General features: G+C 48.7%; 2 protein-coding genes across 5 annotated transcripts in view; one reads left to right on the forward strand and one right to left on the reverse strand.

Annotated features, from left to right (window-relative positions):
• Positions 1–14,018, reverse strand: part of SSH2 (slingshot protein phosphatase 2) — a 113,328-nt gene extending 99,310 nt beyond the window's left edge. The window contains exon 1 of one of the 2 annotated variants that reach the window (XM_082201662.1): positions 13,937–14,018. In XM_082201662.1, the coding sequence (XP_082057788.1) occupies positions 13,937–13,939 (3 nt within the window). In that variant the 5' untranslated portion in view covers positions 13,940–14,018. Of the gene's footprint in view, positions 1–11,433; positions 11,577–13,936 lie in introns of those variants that run through there. The other variant, XM_082201661.1, reaches the window with a different exon arrangement.
• EFCAB5 (EF-hand calcium binding domain 5) overlaps positions 11,343–23,896 on the forward strand; it is a 45,999-nt gene continuing 33,445 nt past the window's right edge. Inside the window, exons 1-5 of one of the 3 annotated variants that reach the window (XM_082201679.1) lie at positions 11,376–11,464; positions 16,361–16,541; positions 18,816–19,383; positions 20,505–20,661; positions 21,568–21,631. In XM_082201679.1, coding sequence (XP_082057805.1) covers positions 18,824–19,383; positions 20,505–20,661; positions 21,568–21,631 — 781 coding nt within the window. In that variant the 5' untranslated portion in view covers positions 11,376–11,464; positions 16,361–16,541; positions 18,816–18,823. Of the gene's footprint in view, positions 11,465–16,360; positions 16,542–16,632; positions 16,652–18,815; positions 19,384–20,504; positions 20,662–21,567; positions 21,632–23,896 lie in introns of those variants that run through there. The other 2 variants (XM_082201680.1, XM_082201681.1) reach the window with 2 other exon arrangements.

Raw genomic sequence — 23,896 nt, forward strand, 5'->3', positions numbered from 1 at the left:
TATGCCAGCTGAAAGCCCGGAGGCAAACAGTTTGCCCTACTCAGGCTAAGAACACACTCTTTCAAGTACATTCAGAACTCATTCTTTCTCTCAAATAATTCTGGGCAAAGCAGTTTGCTAAGGGTTATGGGAACTGTTGATTCTGTGATGGGTACATCACATCGTCCGGAATGCTTTGAAGGAAAGAATGAATTCCGAACGTGTTTAGCCAGTGTGGCGTAGTGGTTAGAGTGTTGGACTAGGACCTGGGAGGCCAGAGTACGAACACCCACTGGGTGATCTGGGGACAGTCATTCATTCTCAGCCTAACCTATCTCGCAGGTTGTTGTGATGATAAAACAGTGAGAAAGAGAACTATGCACATCATCCTCAAGCTCCCTGGAGGAAAGGTGGACTATAAATGCAACCAACAACTAAACAACAACAACACGTACTCAGCCCAAGTCACTCCTGAGTTTTGACCGCTGGCTGGAGCGACAATGGTGGCAAGCTGCCACGCTGAAGCCAGGATCGAGGGTGCCTCATTACAAAGCCAGATTACCAGGCGTTCGCTAATGGAATTAGCCAATTACTAGGTGAGGTTTAAGTGCAAGAGCCACTTGAGTAGCCACTCAGCACGGGCAAGGAGCCATCCTCCAGGCAGTTAGGCTCCAGTTGAGCAGACACAGGCCAGATCCACCACCCGCTCTGACGTTCTCTTGCACAAGCCGCATCGTAATGAATGGGAGGGCCAGAAACACACCAGCCCCCAGACCACCCTGCTTGGTTGTGATGGCTGTGGGTGCTCAAAGCCAGGATGATCAATTTGTAGAGGGGGCTTTGTATGCAGGACCCTGGTTTTGTCTCTGACATCTCCAGATAAAAGGAGCATTTCTTAGTTGATGGGAAAGATCCTTCTTTGCCAAGGGCCTGATCTGCACTACATTTAAAGATCTACGATAGCCACAGCTTCCCCCCAAGAATTATGGGAGCTGTAGTTTGCTAAGGGTGCTGAGAGTTGGTAGGAGAACCCTATTACCCTTGCAGAGCTACAATTCCCAGTGTGGTTTAACAGTCAATCCCTCCATGCAGGGAGCTCTGGGAATTGTAGATCTGTAAGGGAAGAAGAGGAGTCTCCTAACAACTCGCAACATCCTGAACAAACTACACTTCCCAGCATTCTTTGGGAAAAGCCGTAACTGTTTAAAGCGGTACAATGAAGAAGAAGAAGAAGAAGAGTTTGGATTTGATATCCCGCCTTTCACTCCCCCTCAGGAGTCTCAAAGCGGCTAATATTCTCCTTTCCCTTCCTCCCCCACAACAAACACTCTGTGAGGTGAGTGGGGCTGAGAGACTTCAGAGAAGTGTGACTGGCCCAAGGTCACCCAGCAGCTGCATGGGGAGGAGCGGAGACGCGAACCCGGTTCCCCAGATTACGTGACTACCGCTCTTAACCACTACACCGCACTGGCTCTCCCAATGCTGATTTAAATAAAAGGGGAGATGATCCACATGTGTTTACCAGAACAAGGAGGTTTGGGAGTGTTATTCTGAGGGTGGGCGCAGCACCCTGGGAAGAGCAGCCTTTCCCAACCTGGTGCCCTCCAAATGTTGTTGGACTACAACTTCCATCATCCCCGGTTAGAGGACATGCAGGCTGGAGCTACTGAGAGCTGGAGCTCAATAAAGGTCACAGGTCCCCCATTGATGTTTTATACAAATGCAGGGAAAGATGCAATTCACACCCAGGTCACCGAGACGAGCCAGATTTTATTTTAAAAAAGAAGCCTTCACCTCTCTGTTGCCCCAAGTGCGTATAGCCACAAGAAAGTGCCACCGTGCACGTCTCGTTTGCACCAGACAAAGGAAGACAAAGTCCAGCAGTGACCAAGATAACACAGTCTCCTCAAACCTTATCCAGACCTTCAGAACATCTTGCAGCCAGCATAAATCTCTCTACCTGGCTGTTGCACCAGATTATCCTTTCTTGGGCAACGCTCTCTGCATCTCCAGTGTCAAAGCCTTCTGTGTGGTTCACGGAGCGGTCCTGTGAGTTTTGAGGGATTTGGCAGAGAGCTGACTGGAAGCCAATGAGTGCTCACTCTCAGGGTGACCCAGGACTGAAGGCACCTTTGGATGTGAACATCTCTCACACACAATGCGCAGATGCACCAATCTAATAATAGCAATAAAGGACTCGCTTGAATGCTCTCAAGTGCTTTATAAGCGTTAAGAGAGTGTCACGGTGATCCTTCGCCCAGCAACACAGACACCCCCATCCAACCCCCTTTCGTTGCAGATGATGGAGGGGGGAGGAGAAAGACCTCCTCCCAACCCACACAAGGTCTCCTAGGGGTTTTGCAGAGCTGAGTTTCCCACAACGGATTCTCCCTGCAAGCTCCCCTTTGGGGAACCTGGATGGCCACCGTGAGAAAAGGATGGTGGACCAGAGGAGCCCCCTTTGGCCTGATCCAGCAAGTTCTTCTTAGGTTCCTCTTCACAGCTCATTTCCCCTGGCCACTCTCTTAGAGCAGGGTCCCATAAGGACAGCCTCTGCCAGCCTGGCACCCCATAGATCTTTTGGGCTCCAACTCCCATCAGCCTCAGCAATCACAGCGGCCACAGGCAGGTCCATTATTTGGAGGGGGCATGTAGCAAACTCTTTTCAAGGCCACTTCAGCCAGCATCCACCACCATGCCTTGCGGCAGAAAGTTCTACAGCTGAGCCCTGCACTGTGTGAACGCGGCTTCCTTTCACTTGACCCAGATGTGGAGCCCCTTACAGCCAGAGAGGGCAGCATTCCCTTCTGGGTAGCCTCCTGGGGGGCACATGCCAGCAGTGGTTGGGTAACGCGTCCAATAGGCTGATTTCTACATACACACAGCGCCACACAGGCAAATGAAGAGGCATTCTCCGAGTTCAAGGGCACATTTAATGCCAGACAAAAGCACTCAAGGACGGTGAGGGGCATGGCCTACTCAGACTTCCGAGGGCCACCTAGAGAGGACGGAAGGGCCGCATTCAGGCCCTGGTCCTGTGTTTCCCCACCTCTGCCCTAAATATTCTGCCAATGAACTTCACAGGATGACCCATAAGCTCTAACAGTAAGAGAGGAAGGAACAATCTCTACCTGCTTCCACTGCACTGTGCATTGTTGTGCAAACCTCTGCCATGTTCTGCCCCCCTGCTGCCAAACTTCCTTTCCCCCAACCCAAGCCTAAAAGCCCCAAACGCTGCCTCTGGCACCCTTGGGTGCCCCATTCCTGGAGGAAGCAGCAAACATCTCCCTCCACGCAGAGCCCTGGAAAAGATTCCCTGGCACAAGGGAGCTTTTGGATCATCCTCTCCTCTGACTGACAAGGAGGCAGATGGCGGCGTTTGTAACTGTGATGCTTTTAAGGGCGGGGGGGTGTGGAGGGAGAAGAAGGAGAAGAGGAGGCAGAGGAATATGCGTTTGCGACAAGGAAAATGGCCATCTCTTCATTTCTGGGTCAGCCGCCTCTCTGCCCTGTGGGGAAACAATATGGTCTCTTATTGGAGCAAGAAAATAGGCTTTGGGAGGATATAACGGAAGGTCTAGACACCCCGCCCAGAACCAGCCTCCTTCTATAAAAGAGAGACTTGAAAAGGGGGGGGGGTGCATTCAGTGTAAATACTAAAAGCCCAACACATTTTTCACAAAAAAGGAGAGATGCCTCTGCTTCTTTGTTTTCTGCTTCTGTAGCTCTGAAGTCAAACTCAGCCCCAACAGAGATCGTTTGACAGCAGGATCATGTGGCAACATCTGCAAACAGCAAACTGGCAACTGCATTCACCCCTCAAAGTGCTCAAGATTCGTTATTTACAGCCTGTTCAACACCTCCAGGGTTCCAAGACTTGTTACCGGACAGCGGGAGAAGTGGACCTCCTAATCTTGCCAGACTCCAACTCCCAACAGCCAGTATGGCCAGTGATCAGGGATGATGGGAGTTTGGCAACATCTGCAGGGTCACAGATGTTCCCTATTCCTGCTGTAGTGGGTAGGCTAGCGAGACCTGGGTTCAAATCCATATGTGGTCCTTGATCTCTTGTCTCAGTCAGATCAACCTTCACATGGTTGAGATACAAACCCCAAGGCCGTGATTTTGCCCTCCAGATGAGATGCTGCTGCTCTGTAATACCCAGTCAAGATTCAAAAACATTGGGGCAGGGGGGAGATGACTAGGAATGGGCAAGTCCAATTCCAAATCCCCCCTCAGCCATGAAGCTTCCCAAGTGACCTTGGACTAGCTCATTGCTCTCTCTCAGCCAAACCTACCTCACAGCGTTGGTGTGAGGATAAAACCAAAGTTGGGGGGGGGGGAGAATCATCTATGTCATTCTGGATTCATTGGCAGAAGAGCAGGGTGAAATAATTAATGATAATAGTTCCAAGCGGGTTCTTTTCTCACCTGCAACCTTGCACCCTCCAGATGTTTTGGACTACAACTCCCATCACCAACAGCTGTGCAGGGTGGGCTGAAAGGAGTTGTAGTCCAGCATCAGGTGCACACTTCTAGGTAGCCCTAGGTAGCAGTCAAGTCTGTTTTTGCAGTTGCCCAATGGAAGCACCAAAATCCATACTGGGCGCGCAACCTCACCTTTCACATCCTTAAAATGAAATGAAACTAAATGAAACGTGCAAGGCAACTTGTTTCTAAGATGCGCCAATGGAGATTCTTTAACAGACTTCAGGAATATCTAGCTACGTTTATAACATCTCCCTGTAGGTTTTTGGAACACATGAGCGCTGTCCATGGAAAGTGCTCACTGCCTGTCAATCATCACGAGGACTAGGAACTTAGCTTTTCACGCGTACTGTGCCACACACAAGAGAACAAGGCTATATAATTATTTCTGCTGCCCTTTGTGAAGTGCAGACCTGTGCATCTAAGCTGTGCCCCACCAGGCTGAATGTAGTCAGCCAATCGTGGATTCTGTTAAGTCTTCTGATTTTGCTGCCAGAAGAGGGAGTTTGGGGGTGGGGGTGACAACAGCTAATGGCAGATGGGATTCATTTGGAACGGTGGATCACAAGACACAGCAGGGCAGGAACTAAATGAGCTTTTCAAAAATAATAGTAATCATAATCATAATCCCAAATCCACGCTCTGCTCAAAGAACTACACCTGCATCACTTTCCAGGGAAAGAGAAGTATCAGCCTCCCCAAGCAGCAGATGGCTGCAGAGCTCCTCTACAGCTGGGTCTGAGGGCTTTGGCGATTCCCAAGAGACGCCGCCCCCCCCAACATTTTTGCCCACCCTGACTGATATAGGCCACATTTAAACCATACTGTGATACCACTTTAAACAGTCATGGCTTCCCCCAAAGAATTCTGGGAAGTGTAGTTTGTCGCGTGTGCTGAGGGTTGTTAGGAGACATGGAATGTAGAAATTGTAGAATCACAAAGGAGGAGTATGCACACATAGCCAACAGTTGCATGGAGGTGGTCAGAATGAGCTCAGGCTTGTAAGAGAGGTTAAAAATAATAATGCCATTGGGTGGCAGAGATACTTTGCCTCTGTCTTCACACAAAAGGAAAGCAGTGCCCAACCTGGGGAATAACAGAATAAATGATGGAAGGAGGGAGGTGATGCCCAAGAAAGGAAAATATGTATTAAGGAAACACCTAGCTACTTTAAATGAATTCAAATCTTCAGGGGATGATGAGCTACACCAGAGGGTACCAAGTTGCTGGCAGATCTCAGAGCCTCTGTCTATAACCCTTGATAATTCTTGGAGAGTATGTGAGGTCCCTGTGGAACAAAAGTGGGCAAATGTTGTCCCCATCTTCAGAAAGAGGGGTAAAGAAGACCCAGGTAACTACTGACTGGGCAGCGTGACATTGATACCAGGAAAGGTTCTATAAGAGATCATTAAACAGTCGGACTGTGAGCACTTAGAACAGGACGCTGTGATTACTAAAATTCAGCATCGGTTTCTCAAAAGCCAAGTCACAGCAAGATGAACCTCATTTCTTTTTTTGATCTCGAGTTGCAAGGTTGGTAGATCAGGGGAATGCTGTGGACACAGTGTATCTTGATTTCAGTAAGGCTTTTGACAAAGTCACCACATGATATTATTGCAGAGAAGATTGTAAAATGTAGGTTGAATGAGGTAACAGTTAGGTAGATTTGCAGCTGGTTGACTGACCAAGCCCCAAGGGTACTCATTAATGGTTTCTCACCATCCTGGGGAAAAGTGACAAGTGGGGTGCCGCAGGGTTCTGTCCTGGGCCTGTTGTTCATCATAGAGCCTTATATGTATATTATTAATTTGACCATAGAGGCACCTGCCAGGTTCTCCCCAAATTTAGCAGAGCAACTCAGCAGCTAAATTCTGCATTCTGAGGCTGGGCTGGCTATCTCAATGTGCAGTGTTCACATCGGACAATATGTACAAGGAGATACATAGAGCCCATTGATATTTATGACAAAGCACGTGACGTGAGATTGAAAGGGCCTGTTACTAACGCCATCAGCTCTCAGGGAAGGCTCCAAAAAGAAAATTAAGCAGGCATTTAAGGCAATATCTGAGTGGTGTCAGGGCTTTACAGCATGCCTTGAGTTTTAGAGTTGGCATAGCATAGCAGTGAAGAGACCAAGATGTAAGCCAAGAAAGTGCCAGTTCAACTGCAAAACTCACCCACTGGCCCTGAGCAATTCACCTGTAAGATCCTCATAAGAGCCCTGAAGCTGATTCCAGCCAAACGGGGCCCATCTAGTCCTGTTCGCACAGTGGTCAGTCAGGTGCCTCAATGGGAGTCCCGAAAAGAGGGCATGAAGGCAAGCAGCAAATTCCTCACTTGGGTTTCCCAGCAGCCAGTATTCAGAGGCAAACCTCTCTCAAAGTCTTTGGCTACAATCTTTACTTCCAAAAAACCTGCCTTGGTCCTCATATACACACACTATGTGACAGTGGGCACTTCTAGGCTGCCACCGTTTTTGGGTGTGATTCAATCACATTTAGCCTGCACAATCTTGATGAAAACATCAGACTTTTTATGATAAGGAAAGTGATATGGAAATTCACTGGAAGGGGTGGAACTGGGTCTGATGCCACACCATCCAACCTCCCTTCAAACAACGAACGTTCATTAAATAGCCAACATTGTCTAATCTCCCTGCAAGCAAATCAGGGGTAAGTGCTCAATAAACAGGTTGTGTGGAAGCATAACTCACTTCCCCAGCAAGCCAACCAGCCCCCACTCTGTGCCTGCAGTTCAGGAGGCTGATTAAGAGCTGGCCTTCACTGTTTGGCCAAGGAAGCTTCTTTGGACTAGCAATTCCGCATATATTTATTGTGATCTTTATTGCCTTGTTTCATTGCTTCATTTTATCGGCAAGGCACTTGGAAAACCTCCGGGCAATAAAAGCTCGGACAGGAGTTTAAAAAATGGAAAGGGCTTGGGGAAAGCTCTCTAATAAGGCCAGCTTCTGAATGCTCCTCAAAGTGACCCTGCACAGCTCAAACAAAAAAATATAACCGTAAGCAGAAACCTGAGCATCCCTCAGAATAATAGTGTAAAGATAAACCTCTTCCTCCTTTCTGTGTGGAACCAGGTGTGGTATATCCCTTGGTCAGCAATTGTGATTTGGGTAGGAGCAGGGTAGCAAGGTGTCTGGACATGCTGAATGCCCATCCCTGCCAAAATCCCTAGTTTCCTCATGCAAGGGCAGCAGGTGGTACCATTCTGTGGGGTGGATTTGGCCCAGGGGCTGCCAGCTGCTGGCTTCGATCATAACACTGTTCAAAATCAAAGAGAGGCAGACTGCAAGGCCATCAGGAATACAGAAACACACATTCTGCAGAAAGCAAAAGCCTCCCAGAGTTCTCTGCAATCGTTTTTTTGTGTGTGGGAACGGATATGGATATGAAAAATCTTTTTGCCAAGAAGCAACACCAATGGTGCAATATATTACTATGATGACTTTAAATGGTGATTGAGCAATGCAGAAATACAAGGAGGGGGAATGGGAAAACACACGGGGAGATGCTGTTGAAGAGAGCACCACAAGGACAGCCAAGGATAGGGATGGGGGGAAATTTGGTCTGATGAATGGTATAATGCAAACCTATATATCAAAATGTGTTTATCAGTACAAAGCATGCCAAAAATGCACTAAAAATAATGCACATAATATACAAACGTGTCAGGGAAAAATATTTGCAATATTATGTATATTGGGTAAAATGGCATACAAAAATGTGAATATTAAGTGAAATGCACACTAACGTGCCAATTAATTTTCATGAGGACTTAATGTAAACCATTGTGGAAAGACGGAAAACTCAGCTTAAAACTGAAAAAATGAGAAACTGATAAATCGAAACATGCACATTTATTCATCCTTACATACGCTTAAATGGCAAGTAAGAGTGACAGAAAGAAGACATCTAGGTAAACATGCAAAGGATGGTGCTGTTAGTGAACTACCCACCCCTTGCAAAAAATATATATTACGAAAGATAGATATCTATGGCGACAAAGACCAATCACTTCAGATGCATTTATAGCCTTCTTCATAACAGTTTCAGGCAGACAAGTTGACAAAACTAAAATGGAGGAAAATCTTGCTTGTTTGTTTTTCAAAAAATGATTTGTTGCAAAACAAGGAGACACAAATATATAACACAAGTTAATAGAAAAAGGGAAATAAATCAAATTACATTAGCGTGCATATGAAGCTTTAGTCTCCCCATCATATTATACCTAATTGTATTTTTTTTGTAAGTTAGTACTCTTTTGTTTTATTTTTCTTATTTTTAAATATATTTTAAGTATTTTAAAACAGAAAAGTGGAATGGCAGTGCAGCCCCATCCATACCTACAACAAGCCCAAATTCTAAGGTCTTAATCCCAGAAAATAATGCACAGGATAAATTACATTTTTAGTAATAAATCAAGTGTGGTGATCATGGATTGCCTTTTTTAAAAAGAAACTGGCATCCATACAAGGGGGTGGGAGAAGGATGATAACGTGAGTACAGCAGCAGATTGGAACTGGCTACTTCCTCATATACGCGCTATTGAGAGTACAGTAATCAGGTTGGCAAGTACAAGGGAGAAGGCCTTTCTGCTGTGGTTCTGTGTGCCTAGAATGAATTACCAACCTCTCTCCAACTCAGGTCCTGTCCCTTCAGGTGGCTGGGAAAGTCCTAAAGACCCATTTGTTTTTCTCCATTATTTCCAGAGATGCTTCGATTCTCCTGCTGCTGATTTTGGCAACTGGAATGTCCTGTATTTTAGTATTTTAGGACCGGATGCCGTTGTTCTATTCTTAGGGACATAGGAAACTGCTTTATCCCAAGTCAGGTCACTGGCCCATGAAGCTCAGCCCATGTTGGCTGGAAACAGTTCTCCAGAATTTCAGTCAGGTCCCATTCCTAAGTCGGAGATGCCACTGAGACCTTGAACCCAAGACCACTGGCATCCTAAGTAGGCCCTCGACCACTGTGCTCCAGTGGCCCTTCTAGCTGGCTTCTACAAGTGGTTTGTTTGCTATAGTTTCTGTCTGCATATTTATTAGTTTCTTATATCCCACCTTCTGGGAGGGAAATCATTCCAAGAGAGATTAGGAGAAACAATGAGGCACGTTTTTAAAAACCACAACAAACAACACCAACATATAACAAAGTAATCAGGATCCTTTCCACAGGGCAGATGGTGGCAGAATTACTACTAACTACATTAATTTGCTGCATTTTTAGTGTAAGTTTTCTTGAAAGGTCTGTGCCCTTATAAAGGCAGCCCCAAATGTACACACAGGTACTCAAAAAAATTCCGTTCTTTAAAAAACAACAGCATTCTAAGGTGCACATCCTTGCAAAACAAGAACTTAAAACTGGAAATGATTCGTTGGATGGGGAAGTCATAGCTCAGTAGTACAGAGTCCCTGCTTTGCACATAGAAGGGCCTAGGTTCAGCCCTCAACATCTCCAGGTAGGGCTGGGAATGTTCTCAGTCTGAAACCCTAGAGAGTAGCTGCCTGTCACATTACCGAGTACTGAGCTACATGGACCAATTGTCTGATTTACTGTATGGCAGCATCCTATGTTCTTATTTCAGGGTTAGGGAAAGCCTTTCTCTATAACCAGGCCTCTGGGTGATTAACATTCCGTGAACTTTTTTAATGTGTTGGGGCAGGAGGTTATTGGTTTCTTTTTCTTTTATTATGTATTATGTGATCGCATTTTGTATTTTTATGTGGTGAAACCGCCCTGTGATCTTTGGATGAAGGGCGGTATACAAATTTAATTAATAAATAAGACTATTCAGAGCCAATGAGGACTAGAATCTTACTTTGCTTTTAGGGAAATGACTGTAAGCCCAGATGGCACAGCATCTGCTTTGCATGCAGCAGGTCCCAGGTTCAGTCTCCAATGGCTTCTCCAGGTAGGGCTGCGAGAGCCACTACCAGTCAGTGCAAACAACACTGAGCTAGATGGACCAGTGGTCTGACTTGGTGTAAGCTCTTCCTATGTCCCTGTTTCAAATCAGCCCCTTAATTAAGAACCACGCGGACTGGGCTTGTGCTTTATTTTGAAGGGATATTTTGCCTGGTTCAGTATAAGGCAGTCTCATTTTCGAAGCAGCCGTGCTTCTGAATGCCAGCTGCTGGACACCACAGGAGGGGAGAGTCCTCTTGTGCTCAGGTCTTGCTTGAGGGTTTCTCTTTGGGGCATCTGGTTGGCCACTGTAAGAACAGGATGCTAGATTAGATGGGCCATTGGCCTGATTCACCAGGCTCTTCTGATGTTCTTATAGGGAGGGCAAGACTATCAACTGCTGCTAGCCATGATGGCAATGCTCTGCCTCCACAGAGACAGCAAAGCTTCTGAATACCAGTTGCTGGAAACCGCAGGAGGGGAGAGGGCTCTGGTGCTGGAATCCTGCTTGCAGGTATCCCACAGGCACCTGGGGGAAGAGGATGCGGCGCTAGATAGGCCCCCTTTGGCCTGATCCCGCCGGGATCTCCTTGCCCTCTTATTCCTGTGGTCCTCCTGATATAAATTGCAAATAAAGAGACGCACACCCCTTTCAAAAAAAGAAAGCTTTAGCAGCTCCGCGCCCTCATTTAGTCAGGAGGAGAAATTAAAGGAGAGGCGTGTGGTTGGGGGGTGGATGGCAGAAGGAATGAATGAATGAATGAGGGGGGGAAAGACAGAATGAATGGGCTGCAGCTGTCAACGCGGGCCTAGAGGGGGGCAGAGGGAGGGAGGGGGACGGCGTCGGGAGGGGGACAAAATACCCCAGCGAGAAAGAGCAGCGCGGAATCGGGGCGCTTGGCCGAGAAGGGAGGCAAAGAGCGGCGCGCGAGGATGCCGCGCATGCGCGCCCGGCCTCGCGCCGGACCCGATGCGGCGGCGGCGGCGGCGGCGGCGCCTTCCCCCCTGGCGGCTGAGGGAGCGCGAGGCGCCGAGAGAGACTCACCGAGGCGCAGGGGCTGGAGGTGGCGCTCGGGGTAGGCGAGCGCTGGACCGTCACCAGAGCCATCGGGGCGCGGCGGCGGGGCCTCCCCGGCCGGCCTGCCGGGAGCCTTTTCCCTCCTTTCCCTGTCACTCCATGGCCGGGCGGCGGAGAGGGTCGGAAGGGGAGAAGGGGGGAGGGCGGGCGGCTGAGGCGACCGCGAGGGGAGGGAGGGGGGAGGGAAGGAGGGCGCGTCGGCGTCGGCGGAGACCACAGCGGCGGCGGCGGCGGCGGCAGCTCCTCGCCCGCCAACGGTCTCTCGCCGACTGAGGCGCGGCGGGGCTGGGCCGGCCGGGCACAATGAAGCGCCAGCGCGCATGCGCTACCTGTCAAGCGGGGGACGCTCCACCTCCTCCGGCGCTCCGCCCACACGCCGCCGCTCCGCCTCCCTCTGCAGAGCTTAACCCTCGTGCTCCCGGTGCTGAGAGAGCGTCTAGGTCAGTGCGGCTTTGGGGAAATGGCTCACCCGCCCCCCCCCCCGGCTCCATAAACTCAATCCCAGTGTTCCGCCACCCTATAAAAATGCATTGTGCCCCGCTACCCTGTCTTTTAAAAAAAGCATTATTTAGGGTACGGTTTGCATGACCCACTAAGGAAGGTACAGTAATAACGGCGCAATGGAATTCAAAGTAACAGTTAATTGTGGGTTTGTTCCAAAGTCCGATTTATAGCCATAGGTCCTCGGAAATAGTAACATATAGGCGCGAGTGTGTGACACGGGGTAGTACAAAAATAAAGAGATGCTCCGATCTCATCTTGTAGCTAAAAGAAAAGAATATACGGCAAAGAATATTGCATGGAGAATTATTCTTGCGCATACTAAGGAAAATAAGAGTGAAGGAAATTTATAACATAATATATTTATATATAACATGCACAATACTTCACCTACATACCTACAAGAACTGATTTATGAGAAAACCAGTAGCTGTTACCAGTAATTGGCTAGCTTGGGAAAACTCAGAACTGTAAAAATGTGTCCAAAGGAAATAGCTTTGAAAGCAATAAGAGCAGTAAAACTTTAAATAAGAAGTGAGGAAGGTGTTTTGCTCTAGGCTTTGGCCTGGCAATTGTAAGTAAATAAACAATCAAAGCATTTGAAGGGCTTCCTTCTGTGACCCCCTGCCACCCCCTTGCCTCTTAGTGCCCCCCTAGGTAATCCGCCTGGGGGGGGGCAGTACTAACCTCTTTGGGACCTGCAGCTCTAGGTGCAAACAAGTCCCAGCAGCCAGCCATTGACCAATGCTCCAAGGGTGAGGATGGGAGGTGAAGCACAGAGACCTTTCGTTGGCCAAAGATGTTCTCAGGGCCAGATTAAGACATTTAGAGGCCCTAAGCACTGCAAAGGTTATGGTACCGTCATATGTAATTTGAAAAAAAAGCCAACCTAAGCTGTAAAATAAAAGTTCAGTTTTCAAAATGTCACAAACCTTACACATATGCTGAATATAGTCGTATGTCATGCACAACACATTGCAGAATTTATTTTCTTGCATGATCTGTGTTAATTGGATGCCCCTCTCATTGAGATGTGGGTAAGTAATGAAAAGAAACCAGAAAAATGGGGAAGAGTGTGTCATGAGATGTTAAGAAATCTAACAAAGTTCTGATTTCCCTCAATTTTCCCCCAATGCTTTTTTAAAAAGATCTACAGTATATCAAATTTGTTCCAAAAATGTTCTCATTTTTTGGCGCCCCTGCTTTACTGGTACCCTAAGCAAGTACAAGACTATAGTCCTCATGATTCTAACTACCGTATTTTTCGCTCTATAAGACGCACCAGACCATAAGATGCACCTAGTTTTTGGAGGAGGAAACAAGAAAAAAAATATTCTGAATCCCAGAAGCCAGAACAGCAAGAGGGATCGCTGCGCAGTGAAAGCAGCAATCCCTCTTGCTGTTCTGGCTTCTGGGTAGCTGCGCAGCCTGCATTCGCTCCATAAGACGCACACACATTTCCCCTTACCTTTTAGGAGGGAAAAAGTGAGTCTTATAGAGCAAAAAATACGGTAAATACGTGGTCAAGATAGGAAGCTGCCTGAAACTGAGTCCATTTAGCACAGAATTGTCTACACTGACTGGCAGCAGCTTCCCAGGGCTTCAGGTCTTTCCCAGCCCTATCTAAAGATTGGGACCTTTTGCATGCCAAGCAGGTGTTCTACTGCTGAGCTATGATTCCTTTCCCCTGCTTCATTTCTGCACATTAATGCACAAGAGCAGTAAAAAAAGTATCAATGTACTGGCATCGAAACCCAGCAAACTTTGAAAGGCATTTTCTATTTGGCCGCTGATCTCAGGCTTGAACTCACAATCACGTTACATATCTAGCGCATTCAGTTGAATAATATAAACAGAATGCTTGACTCCATGCTCTGATTAAATCTGTGACACCAAGTTACTTTCCCTGCGAAAAGTTGCCTGCGAAAGGGTCTTCCTCCTGCTGCTGGACTGCAAACAAAATACTCACCATTCAAGCCTGGCCGGTTACAGTATATACAGTACATTTCTTGGCCTTGCGTCCAGGGATTCCAATGATATTTGAGAACATTCTGTATTTTAAACACACAAAAATATGGAAAGCCATTAAAATGTCCAAGAAGAACAGCCAAAAGCAGCATGAGAATCAGCAAATGTGCGCATTTTTCTGGAAAGGGAACACATAGGGGAAAAGCCAACAGAAAGCAGAGAGCAGGGTATGCACAAATGTTAAGAACTGCCAGTCAGTGTAGACAACGCTGAGCCAGACAGGCCAATGGTCTGGCTCAGTCAGCTTCCTGTGTACCTATTTAAATCAGGCATTCATTCAAAGCCATGAAGACTGGAATATTTCTTTATTCTTAAGGGAAGGACCGTAGTTTAGCGACAGAGAGCATCTTGCTTTGCATGCCGATGGCGCCAGGTTCAACCCTGGCCTCTCCAGGTAGTGTTGGGAATATTCCCGCTGTCTGAAACCACATTCTAGTCCTCCCAGAGCATCCTTTGAAAAATAGCAGATGAAGGAGGTAGCCCCCAAGATTAGGGTGCTGAGGCCTCTCTGCTTAAAACATCATCAGTGGCCCAATCAGGAAAATGCTAGCACCCTGTTTTCACTGCTCATGCACATTTAAAGTTCATTACTACCCCCAAAAATATATATACTGGGAACTGTGGTTTATCCCCCCCCCAACAGAGCTATAATTCCCAGCACCCTTAACAAACTACAGTTCTCAGGTTTCTTTGGGGGAATTCATGTGTGCTCAGTGTGCTTAAATATATGATGTGGATGTGACCAAAGCAAAAATGCCTTGCATTCAGGCTCAGATGAGAAGCATCGCCTTGAGGGCAAAAGACAAACACACACACAGAGGACAATTGCTAGTCCTGAAGTAGAGTCATTTTGTTTGCTGATTGCCTACTGCTTAAGTTCCATCTGTCCAGCACAGACTTAGATGCTCAAAGCAAGGGGTGGAGAAAAGACCCCAAGCAAGAGATCATTACAAGCAAAATATTCCATAACCAAGTTTTAATAGGACGCGGGTGGCGCTGTGGGTTAAACCACAGAGCCTAGGACTTGCTGATCAGCGGTTCGAATCCCTGCAACAGGATTCCCGCTCCAGCGGGAAGGTAAACGGCATTTCCGGGCGCTGCTCTGGTTTGCCAGAAGTGGCTTAGTCATGCTGGCCACATGAGCTGTACGCCAGCTCCCTCGGCCAGTAAAGCGAGATGAGTGCGCAACCCCAGAGTCGGCAACAAATGGACCTAATGGTCAGGGCCCCCCCCCTTTACCTTTACCTAGCCTGAGTCCAGTGGAACTACTAGTCCACTCATGCTGTCATGCACCTTCTGCTGGTTTTCAGACAGGAAATCACATACAGTAGATTAATTTTTAATGTATTCACATGTTCTAATTAATGTTTAAAATACGCTCATGTCTTAATTGTCTGGGCTCTGCCGTCTGCGCAGTCAACAAATGTTTGGGGGTGGGGTGAGAAAGCAGAATGGTTTCAGCCAATGTTATTTCCTGGGGCAGGGAGTTCCACAGCCTCCATGCTGATGACAGAGGTGGTCTCTTGTGTTCACCCTTGCCAAAGATACATTTGGGGGTGGAAGAACAGAAGAGCAAAGCCTCCCCTGGAGACATGGCCAATTGCAGAACATCTTATTTGCACGCAGAAGATCCCAGGTTCAATCCCTGACAGCATCTCCAGGCAGGACCAAGGAGGTCCCATCCCGGAAACCCTGGAGAGCTGCCGCAGGTCATTGTGGACAACAGTAAGCTGGACAGCACAGTGGCTCAGCTTTATGTAAGAAGCCATGATGGTTCAGGTTTGGGACCATCTTAAATGTGTAGATAATAATTGTGTCCTCAGAAAAGGATGACTGAAATCAGACCATGCCTGCCCTGTCAGTTAATTACAGCACAAGCCTTAAGTGTGCATACTCAGGAGTAAGGCCCACCGAATTCACGCTGCCCGGCTAGCTTTTAATGCACACCTCTTACTTGTTTGCTGTGCCAAGGAGTTTTATCTCAGTCCCATCAACACGATTCTAAAGGCTACCTTTTATATCAAAGAGCCCACGAGGGCGTTGTGACCAGCTGGCCCCAGGAACATGCCCTACTCTCTTTATCGTTAGGAGTCCGCCTAAAGCCTTTCCCAAAATTTGACCTGCAACAGACCCATTCTCTGCTTACAGTCTGGGGGGGGGGGGACAAGCCATCTACCGCCACTACCACCATCACCGCAGCTCCCTTGCTGCCCTCCAGGCTGTTTGAGGCACTTGCTGAAACGTGTGATCTCCTCTTCCCCCAGGAAGGGTCATGCGGCTGTCACTGCCTCCTCCCAGCGTAAGGCTTGGCTGTTAACTCTGATCTCTCATCTCTCTCTCTCTCATTTTATTCCTAACAACACAGTGATGTCATTGCAGCAAGGCTCAACACGAAGGCGCTCACCCTCCTCCAGCTGCCAGAAAAGGGAGATGACCCACCTCACTCTGTAGTTGGAAGCCCAGCAACCCCCTTGGGGACTGTTGCTCGGCAACAGTCAAACACACACAGAAGAGTAAGATTCTGTGAGAGTCCTCTGGATTCCCTGGTAAGTTTCTCGGTGGTTAAAATTAGACGGCTCTCTTCCTTGAATTCCCAGGCAATTCCAGCATAGCTCGGGAGGGTGCCTCTCCCTTTCTTGACGCTGGCTCTGAAAAGGTAAGGGAAGACGTGCGATTTCTGCGCTGCCCTTTGGAAGGGTCAGGCTTTGGAGAGCTTAGTGAAAGAAAAAACGCCAGGACACTAGAGTACCACGGACCACCTTTTGTCACTGACGCTGCCAGCGGTAGGGTTTACGCCTCGCATATTCACCTAGGACTAGGAAAGATACCTTGGAGGGCTGCTGTCGGTCAGTGTAGACAATGCTTGCTAGCTAGACCAGCAGTCTGGCTTGCTGAAAGGCAACGTTATTTACCCTATGTTATTTACCCCAGCCCATTATTCAGAGTCATAAGGGCTGGACTCTTGGGGGAAGGGCTCTGTGGCAGGACATCTGCTTTGTGTTCAGAAGGCTCTAGCTTCAAGCTCCAATGGCATCACCAGGTAGGGCTGGAAAGACTCCTGCCTGTGGCCCTGTTGAGCCGCTGCCTGTCGCTGTTGACCAGGGGCACCACTATTGGAATGGTGGCTTACAAAACAGCTGCAGCTCAGTAGATAATACTGAATTTGATGGGCTGGAGGTCTGGCTCTGTAGACAGCAGCTCCTTCTGTTCCCTTCTCTGTGATTTTAACATCCGTCTCATACCTGGTTCACATCGGGCTGAGAGAGAAGTGCTTATCCCAAGGGAGCAGAAGATGCTGCGGTGAGGGAGAGCAAAGATCAGAGAAGGGAATGGAGAAAGAGATCTGGTTGGCCACTGTGAGAACAGGACGCAGGACAATCCAGCAAGTCTCCTCTTATGTTTTCACAGTCATAGTACTGTAGAGCTGGAAGGGTTCCTGAGGTTTATCTGGTCCAGCCCCCTGCAATGCAGGAATATGCAGCTGTCCCACACAGGGATCAAACCTGCAGCCTTGGCGTTATCAGCACCACACTCTAACCAACTGAGCTATCCCGTGCTGTTTCATCCAAAGGCTATAAAACTAAGGGACGTTAAAGCTCACCCCACGTCACATGATGAGTGGGGAGGGGTGATGATGACAGCCCATACAGGGGCCACATTACAACCCCTCGCTAGCTCCCTTGTCTCTTGGGCACAGCTCTTCTCAACCATTTGATTTGTGGCCCCAGTGTCTACTCTCCCTTATTCGTCCATGTTGGCAAGCAGGTATCCAGGTGTTCCGCGCAAGAGGTGAGAGCAGAAGGCTGACAACAGGATCACAGAGAAAATGGGCCTTATATTTTAAAAATCCAAAGTATGAGGTAGCAATTCTGCCTGCAAACAAATCTTAGGGCTGCAGAGCTCTTGCGATTTCATAGTCTCCGAAATGGCCCTCTGCTGGGCATCCAGGAAAAAAACCACAGAATGGGTTCTCAAGAGTGGGACTAGTGTGAAATTGGTGACCTTGATAGATTTTAAGGCCCATCCATAATGGGTGGCTGGAGGGGAATAGTTACATCCACTAGAATCATACCACACATGTTCCTATTTAAATCAGCCCTTAGTTTAGAACCAAGAGGACTGGGTTCTTGCCTCTTTGTTGTTGTTGTTGCCTCTTTGTTGTTGTTGTTGTTGTTGTTGTTGCCTCTTTGTTGTTGTTGTTTCCTCTTTGTTGTTATTGCTGTTGTTGCTGCTGCTGTTTACTTTTTATTGTATTTATATACAACAAAAAAACAAGAACAATAATATAAACAAGGTACGATAAAGATATTGTTGAATAGAATATTGGGAAACCTTTCAGCTACAAGGGAAGGGAAGATATAACAAATACAAAATAAAGGGGAAAGATAGGCCTGATATCATCAATTAACAGTAGTTATATTTAATCTGAGACTGTCCAGTAAATGTAAGCATTCCATAATGTTATCTGACTCGATTGAAATTGTAATGCATATTCATTGATATTAGTATGAGTTAAAAATGGCCACCATACTATATAAGATTTGTTTTTTGTTTTGTTTTGCAAGGCCTGTAGCCACTTGGTTGTGATACACTGGAGACATTCTGAAAGGGCTGCCCCAATATTTTTCTGGGGGGAGAGCCATAGCTCAGGGTTACAGCCCCTGCTTTGCATGCAAAAGGCTCCCAGTGCCTCCAGGCAGGGCTGGTAAGGACCCCTGGCTGAAACCTGAAGAGCCGTTGCTGGTCAGGGTAGACAGTACTAAGCTAGATGGACCCAATGCTCTGACTCCCTCTACGTTCCTTCTTTTTCTGATGTGCAGAGTGAAACATGGATATAGAACCAGAGAAGAGCGAGGCGGGTTCTGAGAGAAGCCCTGTCAGCGAGACACATTTGGAAGAAGCAACAAGCAGCCCAAGGGGGGCGGTTCGGCCCCTGACTCCGCGGACAGATGCTCAGTGGAAGTCCATTTTCTACGAGACCCTGCAGCCGAGGGCTTTGGATCTGCAGCAGGCGAGGGTGGAGAAGCTCCGCAACAGCAAGATGGTGCAAAAAAAGGCCGAGAAGAAAGAGCCTCCGGACAAGCTGTCTCGCGACTGGTTCAACGACGAGAGTATGACCCTGGAGACTCGGGCCTACCTGGTTGATAAGCTCCTCCCCACCTTGGTCCCTGGCGTGGAGAAGCTGCTCAAGGCTGCGGAGAAGAAGAAGGCCCTGGAAAGGAAGGAATCTGAACCCCTTACCTTTGACCCCATTACTTTCCTGGGAGAGTACCTGATGAGGCACAACCCAGCCTATGAGATTTCCGCCATGCCCAATCCCTACGTGCGTGGATTGAAAGCCGTCGCAGACAAGCTGAAAACCAAAGTGCCCGAGACCACCTTGCACAAGTGAGTGTCTCCAGCCTGCAACCTCCCTTTCACAAAGCCTGGTCAGCCATTGCGGATGAGGAATGGTCGAAGTGGATGAAGGGAGGCGGGTAGGAAGAGAGTGACTTGCAACCCTCTGAGGTGTTTGTCAGCACAGCCACTCTGACTTCCACCAGCACATCATGACGTGGAGGCAAAGGCTGAGGAGACATGTTCAGTACGGGGACTTGGGCAGAGACACAGAGGGCGGGTTGTTTTTATCTATACACACTCCAAGAGCCGACCTCTTAAGAGCATGGGAATGCAAGTGCATCCTGCAACAAAATGTTGCAGTATATCCCCATTGCCTTAAGAAGTGCACCTCCTCTGCAATCCCTGTAAAAGGGGCTCTGGCAGGCCATTCTACGACCCCCAATTTTCCTCCCCCCCTTTTTTGTTTTCCAGCTGACCCGCAACATTCCATGCCCCCTTCTCAGTCTTTGTTTGGGGCTGGCTGGCGTATGGGGCATATTTCAGGAATCCCACCCAAGCATGCTGATAACTCCCTCTTCTTTCTTAGTGACCTGTTTCGTCCCTAGTTCTGTTGGCACTCACCAGCTGTGATCACCATTAGAGGGAAGTGATCAGTCCAATGACTCAATTAGTCTAGTATCCTGCATCCCCCCCCCCACAATTAGCTGTTGGCATCTGTCTGTCTCAAGAGACAATGGAGTATGCCTTTGAGGGTGAACCGCTGGAGAATCACAGCGCCTGTTGTGGCTGCAGACTAGTAACTCGCAACTGTTGCCTCCTGTGTTGTTTTTGCTGTGTTAGCAGCACCAAAGTGACCTCCCCAGGGCACAAGTGTGTATGGAGGTCCTGGGCTGCCTAGAGAACAAGATGCCCCCCTAGCCTTGCTGATGTGGTCCAGAGGAAAGGAGAGCGAGACATTTGGCACCAGCTTGGCTGCAGGAGTTCTTGGAAGGAGGCATACAGGGTGCCATCCAACTGCTTTAGGGACTCCATTCCTGAGTTGTGCAGTCACAAAGCATTAATTTAATTCAGGGGACCGGGAGGAAAGTGCTGCTCAGCTGTAAGAAATTTCTGGGGTGGTTGGAAGTAAGGCACCCCGGTTCAAGTCCCGTTACCCCTGTGCCCTGCAGGCTGGAACAGATGAAGACGCTGGTCAAAGAAAAACGCAAGCAACGGGAGCAGGTGGAGAAGATCAAGACTCACGTGAGAAACATGCGGAAGGAGGCTCTGTCCATGCAGTTCAAAGAGTGGACGATGGATCTCACAGGACAGATCCCTGTTCTGCTGGTAACGTTGCCCCCACCCCCCACCCCCACAAAAATAAGAAAGCCAGGGCGACCGGTTGGTTTGAAAGCCACTCTCCTTCCGCCATGTTGCTGGCAGTGAACAGGCCTGGTCTGAAGATGGCTGCTGCTCAGCTCCTGTCCCTCAGTTCTATGCCTACTGTTTTGTATGGTCTCACTGAGTGCTTGGTCAGCAACTATTTTTTAAAGAAGAGCTAAATTTCCAGTTCTGAAGGACCCGCAATAGGAAAAGCACTACTTAGGGCTCGCCCACACTTCTGCTTGGCGTGTAATTTGATCGTATTGTATCCCAATTAATTCCCCCGGGCCTGAGAGCTTTTCTTCTTGTTTCGCACCTGTGCCCTGCAAAAATCCTATCTTGCCCACTGAAGCTTGATTCAGGTAAATCTCTCCGGATTTTCCATGCATCAGGTAAGATCTGATTCAGTGGATAAGATTGGATTTTCGCAAGGCAGGGTCATCCCTAGGCAGACCACACATTTGTAAGTAAGGAATCAGACGGAACCAAAACTGCACAACGCTGCACCTACCCCAGTTCCCATTTACCCCCAGGCCTGGCACCACCAACTCATAGCCCATAGTCAAGAAGTCACCTCCAGGCCAGTGCGTGATCCAACTTCTGACAATTCAGATAGCTCAGCTGGTAGACTCTTAATCTCTGGGTTGTGAGTTCGAGCCCCACATTGGGCAAAAGATTCCTGCATTGCAAGGGGCTGGACTAGATGGCCTTCACGATCCCTGCCAACTTGACAATTCTACACTTCTGTGCTTCCGGCTCTGAATGACTTGTAAGGCTGAGGGGTGCTCCTCCCGGCCCAAAAGAGCCTGGATTGGGCCAACAGGAGGCCTCTTTTTGACCAGCCCTTGAAATGGGTTCTTTCACTTGCAGATCCAAAGCGCCTTGAAGTCATTCATGGAGTCTGTCTCTTCAGAACTCAGTGACGATGGGACAGGTAATGCCACACCCACCTTCCCTCTGTTCCACAAGCTCTGATCCAAATAACTCCAGTCAAGAAGGGGTGTTCCTGATTGCTGGAAGGGGGGGGCAAGGAATCGATGCACACAGAGCCCTCAGGAACATTTGGGGTTCTCCATCAGCAAAGGCCCCTTCCATCTCTGTGTTTCTGCAGAAGCTTCAAAGGCATCACAAGTAGCCAAAGAGCTGTGATGCAAAGGCAGGTCCTTCCCTCTAGCAGTCTCCCAACCCTGTTCGGCCTGACACCAGCCTTCCTCAAGTACAAATTCCATGATTCCCAGGCAGCATGACCAGTGGTCAGGGTTCAGGGGAGCTGTAGCCTGAAAGATCTGGGGGACACCAGGTGGGAAAAGGCTGAAGGGTCCTCTTCCAGCCAGGCTGCGATCCTGCACTGCAAGGAGCAAAGCTTAGAGGGGTTGGCCTTGCAGAAGGGAAAGTGGGTGGCAAGTTGCGGGGTGAAGGCCAGCTTCTGCAGGATCCGGGAGAGATCCCCCAGGCAGCAGCGACTGTATATAGTTCTGGTTCTCAGATGCAATCCGTGTGTTACGCTGGAGTTCTAACTCCCAGTGTTATTTTGCTCTTCGAAAAGTGGAGGATTCCCTGGGGTCAAGGCTCAGGATGAGGAAGCCCCAACCCTTTCCCTCCCTGCTGTGGCCCTGACCCACAACCACCGCACAGCCACAGGCACATGGTCTCTATATTTTCCCCTTGGGCTAATAGCCACATCAGACAGAAGGGGATTAAGTCCTAGGATTCAGATAAGGGCAGAGGCTCAGTGGCAGGGCCCCTGCTTGGCACGTAGAAGGTCCCAGGTTCAATCCCAGGTAGGGTTGGGAGGGACTCCTGCCTGAATCCCTGGCGTGCCCCTGCCTGTCGGTATAGATCAGGCATGGCCAAATGTGGCCCTCCGGATGTTTTGGGACTACAGTTCCCATCGTCCCTGAGCACCGGGTCCTGTTAGCTAGGGATGATGGGAGTTGCAGTCCCAAAACATCTGGAGGGCCAAGTTTGGCCATGCCTGGTATAGATAATACTGAGCTGGACGTCTCAGTGGTCTGACTTGGTGTATATGGCAGCTTCCTATGTGGGGGCAAAGGGTTCTGTTTCTCCACATCCTACAGATTCTGATCCAGATCATGCCCACAGCTGCTTTCTGAAAGCGAAAATGACATGAGGAGTCCCCGTCCCAGAACTCCCAATATAACATGTAGTTTGGCCATCACAGCTGAGACATTGAAGCTGTCACGGTGCTGCCAGGCAAGGAATGTCCAGAGTGAGGAATTAGCTCGTTATTGTCAAATGTACACATACAAGTTAGGAACAGGCAGATCCATCAGTCCTGTGTCTCTGAGCAACTCCTGGGGGTGCACCAGATGAGGCAGCTGCCACAACAGAGAGGCCCCGACCTTGGCTTATGCATCTTCCCCACCTGTGCTTCGCGCAAGCAGGTGAAGACTATGCCTGTGTGTAACCTGCTTCTGCTCCTCCCTCTTCAGTCCTCTTCTGGTCCTGGGAGACAGTGAAGCAGGAGAGGTGGGGGCAGGAGGAGGATGTGTGGAAGCCCTTGACTCTCCACCAGCCTGACCCATCTCTCCTTCCTCCTGCACCTGTTCCTCACTCTCCAATCCTTCACCTTCTCCTGCCTCCAACTCTCATTTCCCAGCTGTTACAGGCTCACCCAGATCACCGATCCCTTCTGCCAAGTCAGTCTCACACCCCTCTTCTCCCGCTGCCCTCTCATCAGTATCCAGCCACCACTGCTCAGGGTCCAGCCAGTCTCTGGCAGAACCACGAACTAAGAGTCGTATCTGTTGCTCACTTAGTAGGACCAGCCATGTCTTTTTAGGAGAAGGCTGAAAGTGGGCAGGAGAGAGGGGAGACCAGGGCCACTGCCAGTCTGCCCGAGGCTGATTTGTAAAAATGGACTTGCGAGGCATGTAGCCTGTGGGTCATATGTTGCCTACCCTTTAGCGAGATGCTTGTTCTTCAGGTAACCAGCTGCTCTTTGCTTCCTGGAGCCATCCATTTAGCAGAGCCCTACGCACTGAGCGAGCATAAAGCTGTTCTTTATGGGGTCATGAAAATAATTTACTGCCCGTGAATGTCTTCAGGAGCCAGCAGTAAATGAAGTCCACTGGGTGTTCGCTGGTTAGTCTTCTCTGACCCTGTGGTGGAAGTCCCCCTGGTGGTAACATAACATTTCTCTCTCTCCTGACATCCCAAAGAAATGCTCTCTAGACTT

This window comes from Podarcis vaucheri (genome assembly GCF_965113315.1).
Source record: "Podarcis vaucheri genome assembly, chromosome: 15".
NCBI classification, from domain to species: Eukaryota; Metazoa; Chordata; class Lepidosauria; order Squamata; family Lacertidae; genus Podarcis; species Podarcis vaucheri.